Source organism: Kogia breviceps, chromosome 16 (genome assembly GCF_026419965.1).
Source record: "Kogia breviceps isolate mKogBre1 chromosome 16, mKogBre1 haplotype 1, whole genome shotgun sequence".
NCBI lineage: Eukaryota > Metazoa > Chordata > Mammalia > Artiodactyla > Physeteridae > Kogia > Kogia breviceps.
In genome coordinates this window covers 78,422,716-78,449,112 of record NC_081325.1, presented here as the reverse complement: position 1 = coordinate 78,449,112, position 26,397 = coordinate 78,422,716, and the positions used below count along the sequence as shown (strand labels likewise).

At 55.1% G+C, this 26,397-nt stretch overlaps 1 protein-coding gene and 1 long non-coding RNA gene across 8 annotated transcripts in view; one reads left to right on the top strand and one right to left on the bottom strand.

Annotated features, from left to right (window-relative positions):
• LOC136792825 (uncharacterized) overlaps positions 1–26,397 on the top strand; it is an 84,994-nt gene that overhangs the window by 39,755 nt on the left and 18,842 nt on the right. The gene's annotated exons all lie outside the window — the stretch shown is intronic.
• Positions 7,594–26,397, bottom strand: part of ATP11A (ATPase phospholipid transporting 11A) — a 115,049-nt gene continuing 96,245 nt past the window's right edge. For 2 of the 7 annotated variants that reach the window (XM_067016860.1, XM_067016861.1), the window contains exons 21-30: positions 24,238–24,340; positions 23,839–23,984; positions 23,219–23,278; positions 22,629–22,756; positions 20,598–20,733; positions 15,114–15,179; positions 14,349–14,452; positions 12,157–12,322; positions 10,732–10,813; positions 7,594–7,967 (exon numbers count right to left, since the gene is read on the bottom strand). In XM_067016860.1, the coding sequence (XP_066872961.1) occupies positions 7,819–7,967; positions 10,732–10,813; positions 12,157–12,322; positions 14,349–14,452; positions 15,114–15,179; positions 20,598–20,733; positions 22,629–22,756; positions 23,219–23,278; positions 23,839–23,984; positions 24,238–24,340 (1,140 nt within the window). In that variant the 3' untranslated portion in view covers positions 7,594–7,818. Of the gene's footprint in view, positions 7,968–8,777; positions 8,882–10,731; positions 10,819–12,156; positions 12,323–14,348; positions 14,453–15,113; positions 15,180–20,597; positions 20,734–22,628; positions 22,757–23,218; positions 23,279–23,838; positions 23,985–24,237; positions 24,341–26,397 lie in introns of those variants that run through there. The other 5 variants (XM_067016862.1, XM_059041557.2, XM_059041558.2 and 2 more) reach the window with 5 other exon arrangements.

The following is a 26,397-nucleotide window of genomic DNA, read 5'->3' as shown; positions in this document are numbered from 1 at the left end:
GCCTCCTCTGCGGGGCGTGCGGACAGCGCCGCCGGCGCGGAAACGCGGGGAAGCAGTCGCCGACCCGCGCGACCCCGGTCAGGGGATCCGCAGGCTCAGATCCCACGGCCGCGCGGCACGGATTCCGACCTGGCGCCCACCTGCCCCGAGGCGGGCGTCCCCCGACGGGCCCTGGGCCCCCATCTCGGTCGCCCGCCCCCGGAGACAGGCCAGCGAGCCCGGAGCCCCTTTCCTTCCCCGCGAAGGCGTTCGGCCTCGGGATGTGGGGAGCGACGTGGGGCGGACACAGAGCACGGGGGACAAAGCCGCAAGACCCCTGTGCTCTGAGAAGTGGCCAGGGCTCATTAAAGTGGCCGTAACTCGGGGGCAGCGAAGCCCCAGAACAAAAGCCCGGCGGGCGGCCTGCTGGCGGCGGCCTCTGGGGCCTGGCGAGCCCTTTGTGCCTGCTCGGCCGGCTTTCCGGGCCCGAGGCCCGGGGGAAGCGCAAGGAAATTAGCATCACAAGTGGAGTTGTAGAAAGGGCCCCGGGGAGCCGAGGTTTCGGGGACAGCTCGCCTGGGGAGCCTCCGCCCCCGCACGGGGTCGTTCCCGGGGTGGGAGGCGGAGCCGGGCCGTGGCCCGTGGCCTCCGCAGAGGTGGGGCTGGCGGCCTGGACCCCGGGCAGCTCGGGCCTGCGGGCGCCCGGCAGCTGTGAGCGGCGTCCCCGCTCGGTCACCGTGCTGATGGCCGCTCGGGGAGTTGGAACTTTGCCGCTTGAGAGTAAATAAAGCCTTTGTGGAAAGCGTTGCTCCCACAGAGAAGTTGTGTTAAAGGACGTAGTAACACCCGAGCGGGGAGAACCGCCCTGCTCTCCGTAAGCCTGGCGTCCCCTGGGACCCGCGGGAGGCCAGGCACGGGACCTGGTCCTCTGGGGTCCTGAGGAGCCCTGAAGGGCCGTCCCGCTGGGGGGCTGGGGGGCTGCCTACCCCGTCGCTAGGGCGTCAGAGAGCCAACCGGCCGGGGAGGACCACCGGGCCCCGACCCTTCCTCCCGCGCTCCCCCTGAGCTGAGGCACCTCCGGCCCGGTGCCCGGCTCTGCCGCGGGGCCGGCGGGGCGGGCAGGGCCCTGAGCCTCCCGTTCCCGGAGTTATTCAGGCAGCAGCAAAGGCCCCAGGCCCCGTGCTGGCTGCTGCGCGGGGCGGCTCCCCTGGGACGAACCCGTCGGGCTGCGAACGCCGGCGCGGTGTGGGCGGGCCCCGCTGGGCCCACGGTGGCCACGGGCTTGCACCCCCAGGCGGACAGCGTGGAGGCGGCGGGAGTTAGCAGCCCCGGGAGCGGGGAGGCAGCTGAGCTCTGCCCTCAAACACCCCGGCCCTCTGCGCATCCCAAGGGTACAGTCCCCGTGGTCGCCCCAAACAGACTGATGGGTTGAATTGTGTCTCCCCAGAAAGGTATGTTGAGAGCCTAACCCCTGGCGCTTTAGAATGTGACCTTATTTGGAAATAAGGTCTTTACAGACACAACTACTGTAACAGAAGGTCATCAGCGTGGGCCCCTAACCCAATGTGACGGACGTCCTTATAAAGATGGGACGTTGGGATACAGACAGGCACAGGGACAGGGTCTCCAGGAGCCCCAGGGGCGGACCCTCCCTCCCAGCCCCGAGGGAGCCAGCCTGACCTCAGACAGTCAGTTCCTGTTTGAGCCGTGGGCCACCACAGCCCCAGGGAACAGGAGACACATATTTTCTTCCAAGTGGCTTTACTGTGCTGCCTGGTGATTCTTTCACACTGTCCTGTCCACATGGAATGACCTCCTCTTAACTGTGGTAAGACGACCTACAAGTGCTACAATAATAGCCAGTCTCTTCAGGTTTCACACATTCGGTGTCGCCGGTCTGTTTTAGCCTTCATGTCCCCAACAACACATATATTTTCTGCTCAACTAGTTTATAAGAATTTGGGAACCGTAATCATTCATAAACAAGACAAAGTCTTAGCTAATTAAAGCACCATGTTTATTTTGATACTTGGCTTATATTTTGAGACTTTACAGTAGGTCTTTTTAAAATTCTAAAGGTACTGAAACTATCTGAGTCTCAGAGGAAATTTTATTCTTAATTATTTTACAACCCTCTCTCTCTCTTTGGATCTTGTAAAAACCAAGTGAATAAGAGCATTGATGAGTGAACTTTTTCAAATTATGATGTTGTGTAACTATTTTTTGAAATTAATTAATTTATTTACTTTTGGCTGTGTTGGGTCTTCGTTGCTGCGCGCGCGCTTTCTCTAGTTGCAGCGCTACTCTTCGTCGCGGTGCGTGGGCTCTGTAGTTGGCGGCGCACAGGCCCAGCTGCTCCACGGCGCGTGGGATCTTCCCAGACCAGGGCTCGAACCCGTGTCCCCTGCATTGGCAGACAGATTCTTAACAACTGCACCACTAGGGAAGCCCCTGTATAACTAATCTTAAAGGATAATACATACTCTTAATAAGTAGTACATCTAGTAATCCATATTTCTCATTAAAGTTTTAACAAATAAATTGGGACAGGGTCTGTCATAGGCCCCTCAGGTACAAGGCGCAGCCCTTCTCATGGTTTCTGGGGTGTTATGAGTTCTCATGCCTTGCTGATGGGTCAGTGGAGCACACAACACTATGTAACGAAGAGACGGGGGCCTTGAAGAATGTGAAGAACGTGCTGTGTGGGGCATTAAGTGTAAATTTCTCTGGGTGTCAAGCGCTGACTCAAGATTGCCTTTAGACATGACACCTGTCCACCAGTTGTGGGGTTTGATGTCTTGAGTAAGAAATTCTTCATCTGATTAAAGATGCTGCATCTCTCGATTTCTGCTGGGCCTCCGTCAGGCTTGATTAGGACTAATGTACCTCGATGAGGAATTAGAAGATTGCTAATTAAATGCTCCTGAATTATTCGAACGGCCTGAATAATAAAAATGTACAAAGGGGTGAATAATAAAAAAGTACAAAGGGGTGAATAATAAAAATGTACAAAGGGGTGAGCATTTTCTGTGGGGAAGTTAATACGATGATACAGTTTTAGTGGTATCCCCTTAGTGCAAGAAAGGAATTGAGAAATTATGTGTTTCTAAGATTTTTCCATGAAAGAGGAAGCTTAATAACGTGGGTGTTGTTCAAGCTGGGATACGCCCAGTAGAATAAAGGGCTGTGTTCACGTGAACACGGGCGCACAGGCTGGCTGTTCACACCTGCAGAGCCTCAGGCGAGGGTGCCCTCACTCGCTCTGAAAGGCCAGCACCTCCTCCCAGCTGCCCAGGTTAGCGTGGTCACACGTTTGGGTCACCTGAGGCGGGTGCGGACACCGGACCACAGCAAACAGCAGCCCCGGGACTCCGACTCACCGGCAGCATCTGCTTCCTGTAGCGTCTGTAGCTGTGTTGGCTGCTGGCGTTTGGTCTGACAGCCAAGGTCACCCACTCAGGGTGAGTTACTCGCCTCGGCTGTGTGCTTGTTTCATGGTGTTTGGGAGCCGGGAAAAAAGCCCCCAGTTTAGAACTGTGCCCGGTGAAGCTGGAGGCCGGAGCCGGTTCTTCCCAGGGAGCCAGTGGGCCCTGAAGCGGCAGTCCTGCCCCAGCCCAGGGAGGCCCTTTCTCAGGACCCTCGACCTGGCTCCACCCTGGTCCCCTAATCCCAGGAATGAGACCTGGTGTGAGGATGTGTGGAGTTTTCTGAGGTTGAAGCTTTCAGAGGAGACAGGGAGCTCGGTGGTGCTGGTGGGAGCAGCGGCCAGGGGGCGGGGAGGCCAGGGCTGGCGGGGGCAGGAACCCGAGCGCGAGCGCGGGGTGCTGGGCGCACAGAGCCCGCCCTCCCTCCGACCGCCCACGAGCCTGTGGGACCGGGGGGCCTGGACAAGGGCGGGGAAGGGAGGAGAGCCTGGAGGGAAAGGGGAGGAATCCAGATGGAAAGGGGTCTCCGGCGGAGGGTCAGGGAGCAGCTGGAGGGGGATGGGCAGGATCTCAGCGCTAGGAAATCCGACACTGAGCTTCCTGTCCTGCGCCCCTCGACCTGACCTCGGGGCGGCACGGGGTCCCACACGTTCCCAAGGCACCAGCTCCCACAGTGCCCTCCACTTCATCCCAAACAGAGACACTCGCTTTGAGAGTGTTTACCCGGCAGCTCCTCTTAGCAGAAGGTTAAGACCAACTCCTATGATGTTTTTAATTTGTAAAGAAACTAATCCAGACCTTTCTTCTTCTTTATTGCAAGCAGATTCAGGTCTCCTGCTTAATCTGCAGAAAAGTCCAATCATAATTTGTATTATGAAGATATACTTTATCTACAGAAATAAAAGTTAAAAACAGTAGCATACAAAATAAATTCTACAGAAATTAAAGATTTGGTTTAATTCACAATTTAATTTTTCAAAGCAGGTTAATAAATAATTATCAATTAAACATTACTGTTTGGAGGCTGATTTATTATCTTAAACGCACCTACTATAGTCAATAATTTAAAAATAACTTCCAGTATTTATGATGACAACACCTAGAGATAACATTCATGTTAAATACATTTTTGAAGATTCTCTTTTATTACATTACATAATGAATGGACATTTTAAACAGCAATGCAGAGACACATTATAACTTTAAGTCAGAGACAATATACGCATATTAAAATTCTGTATATTTTGATAAGGTAAAAAATAAAGCTATATAAACTGATCTTTAGATTTTTTTCTGCAAAAGTAGAATCACACTTTAATAATACTCTGACACATCTTCATTAAAGCTTTGTTTATAGACAATCAGTGATTCTCACCCCCATTCACCTCTAACGAAAAAGAAAAAAAAAGAATGCGTTTGCCAGCTGACATTTTTCCTGTTTTTAAAGTTACAAATGGGAAACTTCCAAAAGAAAGTGCATAGCAAGCTGTTACACTGAGTTGTCAAATAAATACCATTAATTTTAAGATAAAGCAGAAGTGGTTGTATTACGTCATTAATAGTGCAAAACAGACGAACTTAGTGGTTTTAAAGGAAAAGGCCGGAAACTTCCCTTAGGTTTTGCCCTGAACTTCTGGTTGATGCCCATGAACTTAAGAATAGTTACACAGCATGTGCAAGGCAGTTCTGTAGTTAAAGCTGCAAAATCTCACCAGGCCAAACTATGCTTCTATAAACCTGTTACTGCAGAAGGTGGCGTTTCTGGGCTCCTTCCGTGGCGGCCGGGCACTGCCAGCAGAGGGTCTCAGGGGGCCATGCCCCCCCCCCCCGGGGAGGGGGGCACGGGTCGTTTGGTCTGCGTTCACCCCGCGTAATCAAGGGCACAGGAATGGGCTGATTTGGGTTCTAACAGGAGTTGCCAAGAGAGGGTCTTTACTCCCAGCTCTGGACACAAGGACGCTGCAGCTGGGAGGGTCCGAGGGCTGCTGGCAGCCACCTGTCCTGAGGGTGGGGCTCAGAGGCCCCCACAGGGTCCCCTTAGGACGTGGGATGTGTATGCACCTGCGGCCTCGGGTGGCCGGGAGCTGAAAGCAGGAGCACGGAGGTGGCCGGGGCAACACGGCCTACAGACAGCTTGCTTTGGGGGATGGCGTGTGCGTCAGGAACCAGACGTCTGGACCAAGGGGGGAAATGTTAATAAGTGATTAACGTGCAGCTGTAAGATTTTCAAAACTAAGGACAATGCTTAAATTACTTGCTTTAAGGTTAGTGTAAGGCAAGTAAGTACTGCCCACTGTCAGGTGGGCATCTCATTGTCTTGTCTGAAATGTCACTTCGGTGGGTTCTCCTGTCCCTCCTTTGACTTTACTTTTGATCTCATGCCCCTCACCTATTTCAAATTATCAGGCACAGTCACTTAATAATTTCCCAAACAATTTTAAAAAGAGACTTTTTGAAGCATGTAAAGGTCAGTAACTTTCATAAGGAGACTTGACTTATCCCAGGTAAATGGTAACCGTCTCAATACAGGCAAAGAGAGGACACAGAACCGTCAAGAAGCTTCTATTTTAAGGCTGAAGGATAGAAATTAAAAACCAAATGAAAAGCAGATGAAATGGCAATGAACTGTGAAGAAAGCATAGCAAATTATCATACTCGAAATATGCCTTTTAGCTACTCGCTACCGTCAGAAACATCAAAAGTAAACAGGTGTAGAGAATAAAATCAAATCTGAAAATTCACATTCATCAGGTATTGAGACATTCAGCCAAAATGTTCATCAGAATTCAAATGTAAAGTGGCCCAAATGTCATCAACTTAAAAAATAAAAGCTTTAAAAACATACTTTAAAAATTAGATATGATACATTAACAAATAAATGAATAAAAGAGATTATAAACAGCTATGAAAATACTTCAGTGCAAAGGGAATTTTAAGATTTCTAAAAAAATACATTACAAACAATTTGTTAACTAAACGTACAGAGAACCTGTCCCCCACATGTATTACATTTATACCCATTTTAGGTTCTTAAAAACGACTGTAAAAATGCACACACCATTGTTTGCAGGCTCTAGGGTGGACCACACACTGGACGAGGAGCTTGAGTGACAGAGGGCGGGGCGGAGGCTGGAGGACCCTCAGACAGACACGCCCTCCCACCCCCGGCGCCCTGGAAGCGCCACGCCCGTCATCCTAGTCTTTGGTATGTTTATACTTCACCTGCTTCACCCCGACTACCCGTGTACCCTCGTTCTTGCTGTGAACTCATCGCCTCGTTTAAACAAATAGTTTATAGGTGAACATTATACAATCAAACTGAAATTTGAACTTCCCGAAATCCCTAATGTCCAGCATCTCGGAAGTAGACCCAGTGTTCACTCCCCAACCAGCATCCCGAAATCCCACTCATGCATCCAGCGGGGGCAATGTTTAGCTTCTGGGTGACCCGTTCCTAAAAAGCCACTGGTTTTACGCTCTGAATCTCAAACTGAAATGTCTTCTTTACGGACTATTAAGGCTATGTCGAACGGGTTATTTCTAGAAATAAGATACTGGTACAGCAAAGTCACAGGGAGTTTACAGCACAGCTGCCTTCTGACGGTTCAACCCCCACCCCCACCCCCGCCCCAGGAGACACGGATAGGAGCCCCGGCAGAGCAGGTTTTGGTCAGAGCGAGCGCGGCGGCGGCGAGGGCGGCGATATTGCTTTTCAGGTCGCCCAGGCCCCCTTGTCAGAGCTGTGGGCCTGACACAGATCTGGGGGACAACGCCGCCTGGGAGGCCGACCACTCTTAATGGGGGCCTGAGCGCCGCAGCCGGAGGCCGGCCCCTCGGGGGCACCCAGACCCCACCCTTCCCCTCGAACCCCCAAAGCAAGGGCGCCCCGCTGAGCCGCACCCTCGGGGGCAGGAAGATGAAGCGCCCGGAACCTGGGCCGGAAGCTTTACTGGACAGGTTCCCCTCTTCGCAGAGGCAGCTGGGGGGAGGCAGCAGGAGGTGCCGAAGCACACAGGTCCCAGCCCCGCGCAGGAAGGGACGTGGGACCAGACACGGCCACGGTCAGCCTCGCTACTGCGGGTCCCGGCGCCAACAGTGGACGGATGGGAGGGAGGGGTGCCGGTCCTGGGGTGTCCGTGGGCTGGTTCCGAAAGCAGAGGTTTGGGGGCCCGGGAGGAGGGGCCAGACCCGACCCCTGCGCTTCCCAGGAGGTCGCGGAGCGGCCTCACCCGGGGCGAACCGCGACCCCCCGCGGACGTCCTTCTGCTCCCACGGGGGGCACCGAGGGCTCGTGTGCGTCCTGCCTGGTCGCCGCCGGGGGACGCCTGTCCTGTCCCCTTCACCGTGCGGCTCTTAGCGGCTGGACCCGTGATCCGTGCATCCGGTCTCCCCTCGGGCCACGGGAGCAGGGTCTCTAGCCGGGTGGGGACGCGGGGGGTGGGAGAGGCTGGGCAGGAGGGGGCCTGGCGCCCCCCGCCCTCCCACGCCACTGCCCAGGGCTGGGGTCTACAGAGAGGCAAGAGGGTGACTCCCGAGAGGTGGTCCTGACACCAAGCACGTGGTCTGTCGGAAACAGAAAGGACAGAGTCAGTGCCGGGACCCCACGAGAATCCCGTCGAGCACCCGTCGTCTGACCCGCCGCCCCGACGTGGCCGCCGCCCTTGCTGCCCCGGCCTGGGCTCCCCTGAACACAGCCGGACCAGACACGGAGGAGGCGGGTGGACCGTCCCGGCTGCGACTGTGTCCCCTTCTCGGGTCCACCGTCCCGCAGAAGACACGCGTGAAAACACGAAGGCCCTCGCTGGGCCCGGGCTGGCTGCGGTTTCTCTAATGGGGATGCTGACCTCGCGCTACCCAGCGCCCCCAGAGGCATCTCCCCGGCCCACGCGTGCGTTCGCATCCAACGGGCAGGGAGGGGAGGGGCGGCCGGGCGGGAGACGCCTGCTCTAGACGCTGGAGGCGCTGCTGGACACCTGCCCCAGCCGAGGCTCGGGCCGCTCACTCCAGATCCCCTTTTTTGCTTCGAAAGGTGGTCTTTCCTGATGGACCTTTCAGGTGAAGCCACTCCCACCACCACGGACGAGAATGAATGAACCGTGCTCTGGACGCCAGACACCAGACTCGTGTGGGGCGCCATCCGCCGGGCGTGTGCGCTGCACAGGTGTGCAGGCGTGTGCGTGCGTGTGCACGGCACGCAGCCCACGCGGCCGGCCTCTTGGGCGGGCCACTTACCTGGGATGGAACCCACGTGTGTAAAAGCCTCTCTTTGTGACCACGAACCTGACAGACACAGCACAGCACGCAAAACTTTGGAGGAAAAGCGCGCGGTCGGCCAGAGCACAGCACACCGGGCTGCCCGCGGGCGGCCGTTACCTATCCGCCAGCTACTCGCGCCTCGGCCGCGGCTCGGGGTCCGTCAGGAGAGGCCGGTCAGGGCTGGGCGCGGCGTCGGCCGGGGCTCGGCGGCTCGAGCTCCTCTGCAAGGCGAGGACAGACACTGAGCCCGCGGAGGGGAGGCCGGGCCACCGGGGAGGCTGCTGCCCAGCGTGGGGCGTCGGCTAGCGACCTTGCCCGCTCCCCGAGACCACCCCGGCACGGCTGGGCTCCCCAAGAGGGCACCTGGCCCCAAGGGAGGAGCTCTGTGCCCGTCCCTCTGTCCCGTTCTGTCCGCCTGCCTGTCCCTCTCTGTGTTCCTGCCCGACCCCCCCTCCCTCGGCCCCGTCTCTGGTCAAACAGAGGAGTCCCGGCCTGAGACCAGAATCTGGGAGGTCCAAGGAGTCACAGGGCCACAGGTCAGCGGGGCCAGGCATCTGAACACTTGAGATTTTCGAGTCAAGCTGTATGAGTTTCTCAGTAACAAGGAAGAAGAGAATTGTAGGAGTCGAAGAATCACAAGTTTGAGCTGCAGAATGTTCTCTGGCGGGGAGGGGGTGAAGCAGACAAGCGCTGGGGTGGCTGCTCTTTGCAGGGGCGGAAACGCACACGACTGTGTGTGCAAATGGATGTAGAAACCAGAAATGCACACGTATCTATAAGTACACACACGGTGCCTGCCATGTTTTTCGCTTTAACAGGACAGGTGAAAAGAAAAAGCCATCCCTCTCAAACGCAGTGCGTCCCCCAAAAGGGCTAGTCAAGTGTTTGTTCCTCCCAAGTTTTGCAGAAATTGGACGGTTCTCCAGCAACAACACGCTGACCCTGTGTGTGCCCGGAGTGCAGGCTCCAGGCACCCTGGGGTCACGGCCGCGGCTACGGACACACAGAGCTCAGGGCCCTGCTCCAAGCGGCCAGAGTCTGGCTTCTGCAAATCAACTCTAAATGAACTCCATTAACAGTCAGAGGATTTAGTTTTAGCCTGGAGTTGGCATGATTTAACCGATCTCATAAGCACCTCCTGTGACATATTAAAATGTTCCTAATAATTTCATCCTGAATGTTTTCAAGTGTGTGAACAGCAAGATGAAATGATGTAACTTATTCTAAAAAACTCTGATGGCATCAGATTAAAAAAATGTCGATTACCAATAATTACTCGAACTTAAAAAATGTACCATCCTGCTAGTTAAAAAACAGTGCTAAAGCTGTATAGCATATGAACAGTTATTAAAAGAAAAAGCCTTTTTTTTTTTGCTTTAGGCATTTTCCCATTAAGCAAGCTGCCTTAGTAAAGCAGTAACACCAAATACAGATCTTCAAAGTGTGCCTGATTTGGAGCACAGAGAAACGAGGCATCAGGTACACAAACAACTGAAAACAGATACGCCGTGTCCCTGAAGCCTTGGCTCTGGACGAAACGCCTTTGATCCCGGGCGGCGGCCACAGAAAACTGTGTGAATGGCTCTGTGTGCCCGAGAGAGAGGCGCTACGGCCCTTTAAGGCAAGGTCAGCGCCTTTTTCTAAAAATGATCAGACTTTTTAAAAAAGTTAAGAGGAACTTTGGTAAAAAAGTTGACCCCAAACACGTCTGTCCTGGCTTTGTCTGCAGCCCGGTGGCACGGCCTGAGTCTGGCCTCTCCGGAGGCCCTCAGTCCCGCCTGCAGGGCGGGCTCTGGGACTCAGGAGCGGCCCCCCCGCCCCGTGCGGGGACCAGGACCAGCCTCGCGGCAGCCACCTACGCACAGGGGCTCTGACGCTCCTCAGGGACACGTACAGGCCCCGGTCAGCGGTCAGTGGCGCGGACGGCAGGAGCCCAGCACCCTGCATCCCCGGCGCCAGCGGCCCGGTGCTGCCCGGGGCGGGCCTGTGAGCGCGGCTCCGAGCTTAACTGTCAGCCCTGTGCGGTGCTGCGACTAAGTCCCAAACATGCAGAAAGACAGAAAAGCGTCACCTTGTTCCGTTAGAAAGTCAGACTGCTGGAAGTCTGAGAAAGCATAAAGACGGTGGGCTGCTCGACAGAAAGGCACTGGTTCCTAGTCTGCCCGTCCCAGAGGTCAGAGGTCAGAGGTCAGGAGGCCATGCACATCGTTAAACAAGGTGGTTATTTGGGCAAAGAGGCCGGAAGACGAAAGGAACGAAGAAGGGAAGAGAAAGAAAAGGCGGTGAGTCCGGTGAGACGGAGGCAGCCTCCGGACATCCGTGCAGCCGCCGGAAACCAGGCCACACCGGCCCAGGCGGGCGGAATCCCTCCCCTCACACTCCCGCCTGTGTCCCGCCCGGAACAGCCCCGGACAGCTGTGAGCAACTCGTGATGAAGTTGTCAGACGTGGACCTGCACTAACCCCTCCTGCGTCTCGTCTGGGCACTGACTTTACAAACCCAGCAGAATCTCCGGGGCTGGGGCACTGCGCTCAGCACTGTAAACCAGTACCAGGGATCTGAAGGCCCATCCGACCCGTCACCTGCTGGGAGGGGAGCGGGGGCAAGTGCCGTGAGCGCGGCTGCAGCCCCCGGAGGCCCACCCGCTTTCCACCCCAAAGCCGGCCAACGGCGCCTGGGGACTGAGACCACGGGCCCCTGAGCTTCTCAGAGCGACTCGGCCCCAGGACGTGCCACTCGGCCTCTCCTGTTGCCACCCTCCCTCCTGTCCCTCCCCAGCTGCACGGCCCGCCCCCTTCACCTGCACAAGCACCTTGCGCTACAGGTGAGACAAGCATCCTGCAGCCCCGGGCCCTGCCGCGGCCTCTGCCCTCTCACTAGCATCCTTCCTCCTCTTCCCGAGGCCTGCACCTCCAAGGGCAAGTCACAGGGCTGAGAGGGTGTGGGGGGCCACAGGGGTAAGGGGACGGGCGACATCACCTCCCTAAGAACTCCGGGGAGGGTCAGGGTGCTCTTGGGAAGCTCTGAGCACCACCTCTGTGTCCGATGCCAGTCTGGGCGGGCATCCTTTGAACCTCTCATCTTTGCTGAATCAGAATTCAGCTGGTCGGCTTCCGTTTGGGAGTGTGGAAAACAACAGCCCTACCTACTCATAACCAGAATTCCCCAAAATAAATGCTAAAGTCTGAGCCAAATTCACCATCCCTAAAATTAATGCAATTTTACCTTCAAGGTAAGGATTAGTTGAAAAAACTTTTAAAAATGTACACAAAACAATTTGCCTTTTGTACTGGTTTCATCTTTTTCTCTTAATCTTTTTCTTAGTTCAGGGACTGGCCGCTCAAGTCTAACCACTGGTCGTCTAGGTTCAGCTGTAAAACCACGTGTCATCACGGAACTCATTAGTCACGGTGGACCGACCACATTTCCAAACCCAACCTTTCCCGCTCCCCTTTCCAAGGCCTGCCCGCCCCCACGGCGGCGCCCGGGGCGGTACCTGGACTCGCTCGGTGGCGCTGGGCCACAGCTGCCTGCATAGCACTTTCTTGAGGACGTCGGGAAGGAGGCTGACGGTGACGAGCAGGACGACGGCCAGCCAGGCGGGGCCGCTGGACAGCATTTGTATGAACACATAGTACATCCTTTGATAATTGAGGAACGGCCTGCAGCGTCGAGGGAAAGAAGAAACATGACACGATGGCAGGAGAAACGCCGAAATCCTGGCCCGTTTTCTCTACTTGCAGGAAGAGCCCGTTCGTTCTGGCAGTTTTCACTTTTGTCACGACAGTCACTGGACAAGCCACCTAGCCTGCCTGCTGGGCCTAATCACAGAAACACGGACGTGTGAGCTCTCCCTGTAACGCTGCATGTTAGCGCACGGGAAACACTGGCTTGTGAGCTCTCCCTGTAACGCTGCATGTTAGCGCACGGGAAACACTGGCTTGTGAGCTCTCCCTGTAACGCTGCATGTTAGCGCACGGGAAAAGGAGAGGAATTCTATGAAGTCATCCCAAAGGGGAAAATAAGTCCCCAAAGTTCAGTTTCAGAACAGCGGGAAAGATTTTAAAAGATGAAGTAGGTGATTTTTTTTGCACCTTAGGATCATATCTGCATAATAGCTATTAATATGGAAAAGATATGCAAGCACGCCTATCTTCATGCATTCATATCTGCACGCGTCAGCAGAATGATTAAATACTTAAAAAATTATGCCATAATATAATTTTTAAATTTCCATAAAAATACAGAGAATGAAATGACTCTCCTGCCAGGTGAATCACAAAAGCCTCTGGAAAGGGGCAGTGATGATGCTAAACTTGAGTCACACGGCTTCATGGCTCCGAAGCCCCAAGGCCCAGGAGCTGGCCGGGAGTTTTCGGGGGAGCCTCCCATTTACACAGCCGCTCTGGAGACCTTTGGCCTGGGGCAGGGCTGCTGGAAACCCACCAAAAGCTGGTCTGGTTTTCCTGGATTTCCTGGTCTCCAAGAATGTGCAACGCACCGATCTGGCCACCGGGGGCTCAGCAACAGAGCGGGTCATTGGGTGGACGTCAGCTCAGCAACCTCCACGTGGGGGCCTCACGGACCGGGGAGCCTCTCCCCCATTTCAGGGGCCGCCTGCCCCTCCCGGGAGCCGAGAGCAGCACTTGGGACGCCAGGTGGAGGGGACACTGCTTCCGGCCTCCCGTTCGGCCAGGCTGTGGTCCCGGGCCGCACTCGCCTGCCCCCAGTCCCAGCCCTGATCGGGAAATTCTCCAGCTCATGGGGGAGGTGGGAACGTAAACGGGAGAAGTGCAGGTAAATCCAGCATATACGCCGTGACAGGGGAAGGAGCAACTGCTTGAGGGACCAGGTGGAAATGCCCGCCTGGGAGGCGACTCGAGGGAAGAGTGGAGGAGGCTGACGGGCCGCCGGGCTTCGAAAGATGAACAGGGGCTCACCAGGCAGGCTAGTTGGAAAGGACGTCTGGGCAGACGCAACAGCGCCGGCCAAGGCAGGCCTGTGGCAGACGCCAAGTGCAGCCGCTTGCTGCCCTCGTCAGTACTGAGCGCTGCACCGCAATGGTCTCTAGACTGCTTGTCTTGTTTGTGCTCCCCTCCCAAGTTCACTTTCAACACAGCAGCCACGGTGGCCTTCCTAAAAGTGCAGTCGGACTCGGATGCTTCTCTGCTTAAAATCCTCGCTGGCGGCAGGCTGGGCTCTAGGTCCTGCGTGGCCGACAGGCTGGACCTCCCTTCCACTGCCGGGCCCTGCCCCAAGGTGTCTGCACGTGGGGCTCCCTTCCTTAGGAAGGGCTCTGTCTGGCGTCCGACCGCCTCGGCCCAGGGCCAGCTCCCCTGGTGCACCCACCGTGAGGATGACAGTGCTTTTCTCCCAGGTTTCCGTTTAAATAACAGCTTTTTTTGGAGAGGCCTTCCCCAACCTTTGATCTGAAATAGGTCCCTTGCTGTAGCGTGCGGTCTGCTCCTCCCCTGTCGCATGTATGATGCAGCGTGTCTCCCCCACTGAGAACCTGGCGGAAAGGAGCAGGGACCACACCCGCCTCGTCCCCTGCGGGCCCCTGGCCCTGGCGCCACGCCCTTCCCGCACACAGGAACGAGGTCGTACAGATAACGGTTGTCAGCCCTCGAGGAAAGACACCGCAGGACTAGTAACGTAATGGTGATTCTATAATTATCAACTCCATACCAGATAATTCCTCCCCAGAGGAGGGAAAAGACGACGTAGAACAGCAGTGACCCCCAGATCACAAAGTGGTTTATCCAAGTCCAGTAGTGTGTGTCCAGCGCCAGCTGAAAGAGGGAAGAGGTGATTGGTGGCGGTGTCCCCTGGGCGGGGCCCCGTGAGCCCTGACAGCTGGGGGAGGAAGCCAGAAGATAATGGAAACAACCTTAATTTTAGCCAAAACGCCTACATAAACCCGCTTGGGAAAAACACACTTTAGATTCCAACGGAGAGAAAGGGCTCCCTGCGGCCTCCGAGCCTCAACGTTGCCGGCAACTCTGCCCGGATCCCAGGGAGATGCTCCCACAGGGCGACGTGGGCGACGGCTCGAGGCGCCGGTTATAGCTCTACCCAGGACGTTGCTTCGGGACTTTCCAAGGCTCAGGCTGGTAGGATTGGGGACCTTCATAATGATATTCCAGGAAGCACCCGACTCGACTCGACAAAGCGCTGAAATTTCCCCAGTACATTAATTTGTTCCAGTTACGATGTATTTTGCTTATCCTAGGGGTGGGGCAGAGCGCCATTTAAAGGAAGTCTAAACCCCATCCCTTCCTGCAGAATAGGCTCCTTCCCTCCTTCGCCTTCTGTGTAATCCTGACCTTTGCCCTCGGGGCCGGGGCCGAGTTGGTGGCGGGGAGAGGACCCCGGCAGGGCTAGGGTTAGGGTCACGGCTCGCTAGGAGGGCGGACTGTGCCCGGAGGAAGCACGTCAGGTCAGGGGATGTACCTTCAGGGTCACCGTAAACACCATCACCGTGAACACCAGCGTCCCGAAGGTCCAGTTCCCAAACATCTGTGGAGACAAGAGTCCACGTCGTCTCCCACTAATACGGATCCTCCCCCTTCGCGCCCCGCACGAGGGGCAGAGAGCACCTCCCACTGTCCCGCCTGGCACTTCCGGCCCCAGAGGCGCGGAGACCCCGCGACGTCGGCCGCAACGTGCGAGGGAGGCCGGCCGAGCCCGGCTCGCTAGGCCCCGGATCCCGCAGCATCGCCGGGGCGGGTGGTGGTTCCCGGTGGGCGCCTCGTCCTTCCTGCACAGCCGCCCCCGGTGGTGCCCCCTCGCTGCTCCCGCAAACGGTGGCCCCGCTCGCAAGCCAGGGCGGGACACGCCCGAGAGCTAGAGTCACGGTCTGCAGGGGGCCGACCCCGCTCTCCCCGCTCGTGTTTCATGCGGACGACACCTTCCCCCGTGGCCCGGCCCACGCTCGGCAGAGCGCGTGTCTAGTCTCTTTTCAGCTCAAACACCTGTCGGCTCCGAAGGCAAACCACTGCCGGCATATCGTCCTGGGAGCGGGGAGAGCAAGAGCCTGTCCCCTGCGGGCGGCATCACCGGGGTGCGGCCCCGTGGGAGTCACGGAAACGGAGGGCGGGAGACACGACAGGGCTGCACAAGGGCCCGGGGCGGGTCCGCGGCCAGAACCTCGGACACGCGGCGGCCCCCGGACGAGGCCCCGGCGGGATGTGGGCTCGGCCGGCGGGGAGCACACACGTCCGACCGGGAGACAACACGTTCCTCACCCACAGACACAGACACAAGCAAAAGGAAACAGCAGCCACGTAGGAGTCTTCCTCCTGGGGACAAACCAGCCTCTTGGACATGTTACTGTACAAGAGTTATCTCCCCCGAGATCCGTACACCGCCTAAGAGCCGACCCGCTTCTGGTTGCTCGGGTTCTGTGAGCTGGGCCTCTCAGAAAACGTTCCTAGTTCTTCCTTAAGCGAAAACAAGGCTTTATGTCACAAAGCACTACAGGCTGGAATAAAAACTGCCTTGCCGTAGGTTAGCTTTCAACCAAAGAAACGTCCCTACACGCGACTCCCTTCAGGCGAGTGTGTGGGCTGCAGGCCTTGGGAGGTGTTTACCGAGGCCAGAACCTACGTGCGGAATATTCTAGGGGAAACACCGAAGCGTCAGGACTTTTGTAGGAAACAGACTTAAGGCCCCTCGTCACTTTACTCTTCGCTTGATCAACGTGATCAGAACCGGGCTCGGACCCAGAGCCACAGTGGCCCTCCCTGGAGGTGATTCTGTCCCCGAGGTGGGGGACACCTGCAGTGTCTGGGGACACTTCGGGGCAGGGGGGCTACTGGCATCCAGCAGGCAGAGGCCAGGGGTCTGCGAACGGCACCGGGGCAGCCCTACAACCAAGAACTCCTGGCCTCACCGGCAACAGTGCCCAGGCTGGGAAACCCTCAAAAACAGGCTTCTCTCTTCAGCGCTTCATGTCGGGGGCAGGAAATTTTACCTCTGAGGTGGGTTGCAGCTCGGCGGTGGCCAGCAGGCGCAGCAGGACGCAGCACCTGCTTCTTTTTCATTGGAAGCTACCGTTTTTAGGCAAAAACAAAAGGTGAAGGTGCAGGGAGGGGGCAGCTGTGAAGCCCGCGGGCACCATCAGCTCAGCTGGGCGGGCAGGAGCCCTCAGAGCCCTTGTGTTCGCCACCCGTGCCTGGCAGGGACTCAGAGGTCTTTTACACAACTCTTAGATGACAGCAGGGGCGGGCGTACAGTGCAAGTGGCGGAGTGACAGGGCACCTCGGGCAGCGTCGCAATCGGGGACAAAGTCTCAGTCGCTCAAGTGGCTTCTCCTCTCTTCCCGAGACGGGTAGGACGGTGCCTCCCAAGGCGCTGCCAAGATTCCTAGGATTCGGTAGATGCTGGTGGGTCTGGGATCCACTCCCAGCCCAGCAGCACACAGGGCGCGAGGTTTACAGGCGCACAGCAGCAAAGCACGCGTACCCTGAATCAGGTTCGGGCGTTTGGGTTGGAACCCGGGCAAGGCTGCACACCTGCCCACCTTCACCTGTGCCTTCCGCCAGCTGTCGCAGCTCACCGGGAGGGGAGACCACGGTAACACCTCCATCACCTCCTCTGGGGTTCCTTATTTAAGGCAGCCCTCAGGTCAAGCTGATAGTCAAGGTGTTATTGGATTCGTTGGCCATTATTTCTATGGACTTCGGGGGTGAGTCACTGGGGCTTCAACCCCCTTTCTCAAAGGGGTGTCCTGAGGGACAGCCTTTTTCCCGAGGGATATCAGCTCCCCGGCCCCCAGGAAGCCCCAGGGCTGATTTCCTGAAGTAACGCATGTCTTGTGTTTTCTCAAGATCGCAGTCACAAGGAACATCTACTACATTCGCTTCCCGTGCTGATGGGGACCCCCTGCTGAGCGGCTAGTGCTCTCGTCCTCAGCCCGCTGGGGGCCGCTCACGTTCCAGCTCTCTAGATGTTTACTGGCTTCTATTGCAACGCGCCCCAAACTTTCAAGCGTCCACCCAGGAATATCCCGCAGTTCAACAACAATAAAATTGTCATTGTCTTATATTCTCACTTGAGAAATAATACAGCTCTTGATGTCTGTGCAGAAAATGCCCCAGAAGAGAATTTCTCTTTTTCAAAACTTATCAATGATTCAGTTGTTCTCAACAGACCCACGAACATGCCTGCAGAATGATTCAGGTCTTTGGGGGTCACCTCCCAACCCTCACTAGAACAGGGCAGCTAAAATGTCCCACCAGGAAGACACGTTCGTCCTCCTTGGAGGGGGACAGCGATTACTGTTATCATCACCGAACCAGCTGCTGCCCAAGACCAAGGACATCACCAGCCACCTGCGGCTGCCCTTGACTTACAGCTTTGTTGGCAGCTTTACCTGAATTACTACAGAACCAGCCTACGACATCATTTGTGGTTTTGTAAGTGATGCAACCCCCTTACCTGCCAAACAAACAAGAATTTAAGAACCAGAGATCCAGAGCGAGAAGGCTCTGTGCGGAGCCCCCGCAGAACCGCAGGGGTCTAGAGTCAGACCATCGACGGGGTGCGCTCGCCACGTGTGGTCCTGGGGCTCCCCACCTCCTGGGGCTCCCGTCCTCCTGGTGGTAAAGGTCTACCCTGGGTCCCCGCAGGGGTCCCTCTGCTTTGGGGCTGGTTCTGCTCTCACGCCTCTACGTCTTTAGGTTGTTTATTGTCCCCCGAGCGCCAGTGACCCAAGGCACAGCCGTGGACAAACGCCCAGGTCCGGCAGCTCGCTTGGTACAACTGTCCCGCATGCTGCTTCCTGACATCACCGTGCATCTCAGGAGATTTCCACGTGACAGGAAGCGCGCGTGGCCTGTGCTGACTCTGTTCCCAAGGGGGCCTCAGAGCTCCTGGCCCGTGCGCACAGGGCCCCAGCCAACTGGCGTTTTTTCTACCTCACTCTCCCTTCCTGTTATCGTTTCAGATTCTAACCAACCCTTCTGTCCCATAAGAGCTGAGCAAAGGCGCAGAGGTGGCAGGCGGGGGAGGGATGGCACGTCACCGTCTCACGGGAAAGGCCCCTTCTAGACGCTGGGATCCGGGTTCCATGGTGGCCCAGGGCACCCTCAGGAGCGAGGAGCAGAGAAGCAGGAAACGGCAGAAGCCCTTGGCTCACGGGAAGGGCCTCAAGGCCCCCGGGCCTGCAGCTCCGACCACAGCAGCGGCAGGAGGAGATGTGGCCCAGCCTCGGGCCGGGAAGGCTCCCCAGGCCTGCATCCGAGGCCACTTGGGCGACCGGCACCTGTGTCCAGGGTACGTGTCCCCTCCCTGCTCACACCCGCCCTCTCGTGGGCTCGCAGGGCAGGGCCAAGCATGTCACCACGTGATGTGAGCGCCAAGCAGTTCAGCAGCTGCGTATGGTCTAAAACACATACCCTGGGCTTGAGCTCTAATCCCCGACCTCGCACAGTATTTATCCGTCTGAACTTCCATTTGCTCGGCTTTAACACCATGAAACTGTCCGACTGAAGGAGCGACAGTGGTGAAGCGAGGGTGACGCCCGCAGAAGCAACTCACTGCCTGGATCCTGGGACCACGGATGCCCGGGACACGAAGTCTGAGCTCTTGTGCTAAGGTACGTGTGAGGTGCTCACTTAAAACGGGGCCCGCAAGGAAATCTCACTAAAGATGCATAAGAGCCAACGGTAAGACAGCTCGACTCAACTACTGACCCATTATGGCCTGGTGGCACCCGGGAACTATTCTACTAAAACTAAGACAAAGAGTGAATTCTTGAAAAACGTAAAGAATTTAGAAAAGTGCAATAAGACTTTGAAAAATCCTCAAGATCAATTTAGGAAAGATTGGTTTAAGTTATAATGAGAGATAACAGCACCCTTCAGTCACAAGAAAAAAGAAACAGACAAATCGATGGGCAAACACACAGCAAGACTCTGAACTTCAGGCCAAGCACACAGAGGGACAAATGGGCGGAGAGGTGTCCCGTCAAACAGGACACGCAGTAAACCTCTGTTCACAAGACCCCCTTCTTTACGTGGACCCGGGGCCGTCAGGCCAGAAGCAGGACGCCGGGCCCCGGGCCTCCCGACACTCTCCAGGCGGCGGGGCGGAGGTCAGCCACGGCCAAAGCAGCGTCCCCGCCGGCCTCGCGTGCCTGTGTGTCTTCCTACTTACTTAGCTCAAGGGAAGTCCAAACAGATCAAGTCCACTTAGAAACATCACTGCCCCCGCTGGTGGTCCCCAACATGGAAATCCAGGGAGGAACCTCAGCAACAGTGACCCAAGTGGACACACAGGCCTCTGGGACGGCCCCAGTCCTACAGACGTGGGGCAGCGACTAACAGCGTCTCTACCGACAAAGCACACAAAGGGAGTCACGTTGGAAAATATTTTCGAGAAATATTTTATGTATAATGCACTCCAGAAACACAAAGGACACACCCACAGATTTCTTACCATGTGTGTGTTGGTGGTCACTATCTGAGAGTGGGAAGGAAGCCATGGCAAAAAGAAAAAAGCAAGATACAAATAAAACAACCCCTAGAGATTATGCAAAAAACCAGAGCGCTGAACGTCTACCAGGAAACTGTCAGTCTACTTGTTGCAAAGGAAACAGATACTAAAGGACGTGAACAAACACTAAAATGGGTTAAATACTAAATTATTTCCCATGTTTAATAAGCCACGTCTCAATGATCCAATCGAGCCACTAGATATATAGCTAATGGTGAGTGAGCTACAGAACTAAAGCCTGGAAGCCCTCAGGAAGGGCGTCCTTACAGGCGGCAGAACTCTGCCGTCACGTCCCTTCCGTGCAGCTGGGGGGCAGACACCCAGACATGGTCCCCACGGGCTGTGCTGAGACTGCGCTGACCCGGGATCGTGCTGGATCCAAGCTCTATCCCCAAAGAATCCCAGAGCCACGTTGACACGACCCAGTTCCGTACTAACCTGTCCGTTGCTGGTCACGGCTGTGTTTTCAAACATGAAGTAAGCACCGAAGAAAAACACCAGGGCATCGAACACGCCTAAGAACGTCCAGTAAATGAACACCCGCCAGCGGAGGAGAGCATTCTTGGCGATGTCTCTGGGGAAGGCAAAGGGTGGGAACCTGTGATCGCGTCCACGCACATGCGCCCACTCAGCCCCCGCTGTGTCCACCGGCCCTGCGGTCGCCGTCCTCGTCCGGGGGCCCCTGACTCGCGGAGAGCCCCGAGGTGGCAGAGCCGCGGGGACAGGAGGAGGAGGGCCCTCGGAGGGGGCGGGGCCCCTACCGATACCCGCTCAGCCAAGCCCCGAAAAGCGGGTCCTAGAGAAGCCCGGCCGCAAGCACGGGGTTCCCGGTCTCCCGCCTGGGGTCACCCCGCACAGCCAGTTCACGTCGCGACCAGATCCCCACCTCCACCTGTCGGCCGGCCGGCACACGCTCTGAATGCACGGAGCCTGGGGGATGCCAGGTGGGCCTCACGACTGACCACGCCCCCGAGCCACACGTGAAGCTCTGCGGCTCCTCCGGCCACACCGCCTGCCACTTCGCTCAACACCACACCTGGTCCAAAAGGCCCTGGGACAGCGTGTAGCACCAAGCTGTTGTAACCGAAACCATCACGGTCAAAGCACGGCAAGAAGGGAGCAAACACGCTGAGGTACGAGGGGTGATGTCCCCAGCCAACACAGTGGGAAGGGCCAACAGACATTAAGTTTGAGCTTCCTGGGAGCAAAAGCAAAATGCTCTCCAGACCTTGCATTTTACTACATACGATATTCCTGAACAATTTCTGCCTGAATATTTTATTTCTCAAAGTGGACTGTGATATCACTACAAGAAGAAAGATGCCAGCACTCACACTTCTGCTTCTGAAAGTAAGGACACAGGACACAGGGACACGCTGGCATCCACTAATGACAAGACCGCGGGCTTCCTGGACCAGGCTGTACATTTCACGACAGGACTTCCTACGCCTGTTAGTTTAGTTCAATAAGACAGAGAAGCTGCAGGATTCCCTCCGGGTGTGTGTCTAAAATGGTATGTGTTCTCCTATTTTCTTAGACTTATTCCTGGATCATTCAATGCACGTGACAAACTCAGAGCTTGCTTTTTTTTTTTTTTTAAATCACCTACAGGGATTATTTTGGACCCCAACACTTCAAGACCCCATTTAATGGCTAATGATTCTGATGTAGACCGTGGGGCTGGTGAGGTGTCTTGACTGTGTGGGCACAGGGCTCACACACATGAAAAGCCGGCACAGAATTAAGTGCACACACATGTGAGTACACGTGTGCACACGAACAAGGACCAGTAAGACGGCTGGGCGTGTCGCGTTGTTGCCCTGCTTGTGACCTTGTCCTGTGGTTCTGCAGTATGGTCTCAGATGTTACCACTGGGGAAATTGGATAAAACCTCACAGAATCTCTCTACTATTTCTTACAACCACATGTGCATCTAAAATGGTCTGAAAATAACACGTTTAACTTACAAAGCCACAATAAACGGTGACACAATGAATCGGCCAAAGATCCTGGGGTGCAGTTCTAAAATAGCAGAAAAATCTTTTCCTTGTTGTTAAAAATACCTTTTAGCAGAAAAGAGCGCCCTGAGATCAGATATGTTAACTTTTCTCTTTTCTCGCCGAATGGAACCTATTCGGACCTGCGAGGATCATTTAGGCCATAAACCCACTGGGGTCACAAGGGGATAGAAACTCTCACCCCAAGTTCTTTCATAACCATTGAAAAACACGGTAAAGTACAAACTGGCTTCACATGTACATTCAAATGCACATAACTCCTCTGTCTGAATTTGGAGCATATTCACTTCAATGACATTGCTTCCTGCTTGAAGTAGCTCCTGTGGAAGCAAGTGTGTCACCTGACTCTGAACCGTCTGGTTTTTAAGTACTTCAAGCGAGTATTATCTGGATTCGCAGTAGGGCTGCCCAGTCCTGCTCCGTGTCTACAGCGGCTGTCTGCCTGAGGTACCTGTAGAGGGCAGGGTCTCTCTTGAGCGCGTCCATGGCGACGTGCTGCTCCATCAGGCTGTACAGCAGGATGGGGAGGGAGGTGAAGCTGATGTTGTACAGCGTCAGGTAGGCCGTGTCGTACAGGGTCTGCGGGACCGAAAAGCCATGTGAAAACAGCACCCGGGCATCTTGGCAAGGTTTTTAGATAATTTGTTTCAATACGCGTATGTAGTTTTCCTTTACAAAGGCCCACAAGCATGAGCATTCCAAAACGCACACAGAGCCATTTTTCTACAGATACAGAAGGACAAGGACATTTTTCAAAGTGTCGTGATGTCGACTAGTCTGGATTAAAATCACAGCGGACCCACCCGGTCCTGCCATTCCAAACCTGCAACAACAGAAAGTTGCATAAAAGTTTGCAATTCTGATCGCCACCTCCAAGCTGCGATTCTCCCCGGTCCTGCTTGCTTTAGATGAAAGCAGATCAGCGACGAACGGGGGTCATCTGGCCTGCATGCCCTGCCGTCCACCCTCCACCCGCCACAGACACATGCAGGGAAGCAGGATAAGGCTTAGGCAAGCTCGACCTCAGGCATCAGGACTCACCTGTTGTGAAAACCCACAGAAGAACTGGTATAAAAACTGAGGGAAAATGAAGCAGACATTCTGAAAGACAAGTCACACGCCTGTTAATCAAGGGCATATTGTAAGAGGCGTCACTTTTCTATCCCATCACAGAGCCTGGCCACGTGACACACGCTATCTGGGCAAAGTGCCCCCCATTCTCCAGCAAGACGGGCAATGGCTCTAAAACTCTTTGCCTCATCTCAGGGGCTCCCACAGCGCACACGGGACCATTCCGGTCACCCTGAGATCAGAGAGACTCAAGGGAAACTTGTGGCAGAGAAATGAGACGGCAACGTCGGTGTCAGTACAGACAGGAAAGAATGCAACCGCATTAAAGAAGAAACTACTTCAAGGAACTAGAAAAGAATGCCCCTTCCTCAAGCATTTTACAGCCCGTATCTCACTGGCTCCACATTCAGTTTTGAGACTGTGCGAAGAGAGCTGGGCGCTTGCTCCCGTGGTCCTACGATGACCCACTTCTTTCTGACAGTCACTTCTATCCATGGACAAATCACCCCTGGAGCCTCGGGGCATCGTGACAGATGAGCCATTGATCACACACTCTGAGACGGTGGGAGGGGAAAGGAAAGCCTTCCTACCTTATAAAAGAAGTACTGCACAAGCTCGGATATTCGAATATAGTAAAAGTGCCCATGAACAAGTAGCATCTTCTTTAAGTGCTTAAATTTCGGTATCGCGTAGTCACTGTTCCTCGCGGCCTGGCGACCTTCTTTCCCGATGATGCCTACGAGAAGGGAGCAAACGCGCTGAGCAGAGCCTTTCTCAACACCACGCAGGTGGACGCGGACGCGGGCAAACAGGGGTGAGGCTGAACCGTGAGGGTCGGAGTTCCAGTCACGGACACTCTGGGTCACAGACAGTGTCCTGAACGTGCGTCTAAGTTCTATGGCCCTGCCTTGGCTGTGTCCTTTCTCTCCCAGCTGTGTCATCAACCCGGGTTACCAAGAGGCGTGGGGAAGCAGAACCGAGGGGCTTACCTATGCCCACGTGGGCCTCTAGGATCATGCTGACATCATTTGCGCCGTCACCAATCGCTAAAGTGATAGGGTGCTCTTTTGAAAATTTGATTAATTTAACAATCTGGAAAAGAAGTAAGTGCAGATTTTATCGTCTCTGTTTTATTTTTGCAAAGGTCGTTCACTAACTAGGCAGAAACGACAAAGACGTAAAGTTAGTCAAGGAAAAATGAAACAACTATGTTCTTAAAGTCAATTATTTATTATATGCAGTTTATTTTATCCACTTAGGATAAAATCTTTTTCACGTTGAAAGCGAAACACACTTAAGCAAAAGCAGCTAAGAAATGACTCTAGTAAGATGAGCTGAGCAGGCTGGTGGGCCAACAGGACGGAGAGTGAAACCCAGGAAGTCGTTTGCAGGGGCCGATCCGCTCCACTCCTTATGCAAACGTGGGGGGAAACAGATTTAAATATATGGGGGGGGGGATGTGAATGCTGCATTCCGTTAGAAGATACTGCTATTCCAAGCTATCTGGTTTCAAGCATCTATTTTTTTCTTTTTTTTTTCACGGTACGCGGGCCTCTCACCGCTGTGGCCTCTCCCGTTGAGGAGCACAGGCTCTGGACGCGCAGGCTCGGCGGCCACGGCTCACGGGCCCAGCCGCTCCGCGGCATGTGGGATCTTCCCGGACCGGGGCACGAACCCGCGTCCCCTGCATCGGCGGGCGGACTCTCAACCACTGCACCACCAGGGAAGCCCTAAGCATCTATTTTTTAAAATAAGCTGTTCATTTACTTTTCAAATTTGTCGTGTGTGCAAAACCAAATCTGACAACTCAATGCAATGAATACTTTCCAAATTTTTAGTCTGTTTCTTTACAGTCTTTTTTTTCCTATTTATGTGCCCAAGTATAAGGTTCCATGATGTAAGACTGAAAAGATGAGGAAAAAATGTGTGGATTGTCTTCTTGTTTCAAGACTGAGACACTAATTGGTATAAAAGTTTGCAAAAGTCAGTTAAGAACCTAAAAGAAATACCAAGTAACATGTGAAGACCAAACGACATCCTTAGTTCTGTCCTGGACGTCACTATACAAGGTTTACGCAGGGTCACACACTTAAGAGGGAGAGTCGGGAATAAAACCATTTTTATCCCAAATAGAATGTACATGAATTCTTGAGTCTGCTTCTCTTCACCGAGAATCACCCCAGGGCGATGCTGGCCTTTTGTGTTTGGTGACACACTGTCACGTGGCAGACCAGCGTGGCACACATGCAAGGACGCTAAAAACGACCCCTTTGCACGTGGTGTTCAGTATTTTACCTTATGCACTAGGTCAGTCTGAGAAGCTGACAGTTTCCTTCATGAGCAACGCAAGAGAAACTGATCTCCCTTATCTAAAATGTGGTTTACAGAATTGGGACCGTTTTAGGTTTACCAACACCAGAAAGGCACACATGCTCACGTTCGTATCCCATATGCTTAAAAAAAATATTTAAAAACACACAACTGGGGGCTTCCCTTCCCTGGTGGCGCAGTGGTTAAGAATCCGCCTGCCAACGCAGGGCACACGGGTTCGAGCCCTGGTCCGGGAAGATCCCACGCGCCGCGGAGCAACTAAGCCCGTGCGCCACAACGACTGAGCCTGCGACCTAGAGCCCTCGAGCCACAACTACTGGGCCTGCGCGCCTAGAGCCCGCGCACCGCAACGAAGAGTAGCCCCCGCTCGTCGCAACTAGAGAAAGCCCGCGCGCAGCAACGAAGACATGACGCAGCCAAAAAAAAAAAAAAAAAAAACCACATTAAGAAAAAAACACACGTCAGGTGGTGTTTCCACAAGAGTGTGGCGCAGCGGGCAGAACGTGAGTTCGGAGTCCGACAGAGTGGAAGCCGATTCGGACCGCCACTTTCTAAATCATCCCGCCAGGCAGGTTCTCCCTCATTCCTAAAATGAGCACAGCCTCCCTCGCCTCCAGGGTTACCGTGAGGGTCGGTGGGCTCGCACCTGCCTCAGCAATCGGCACACAGTAGGTGCTCGACTGCGGCTGCCTCCCTCCCGGCTTCCGTACAGACTCTCACACACGGCTCCGCCTCCGGGTACGCTTCTGTTTACGCGAGAGGCGGGACGAGCGTGTCCCGTGGCCCCTGAACCCGGAAGGGCCGTCCATCTGATTCCG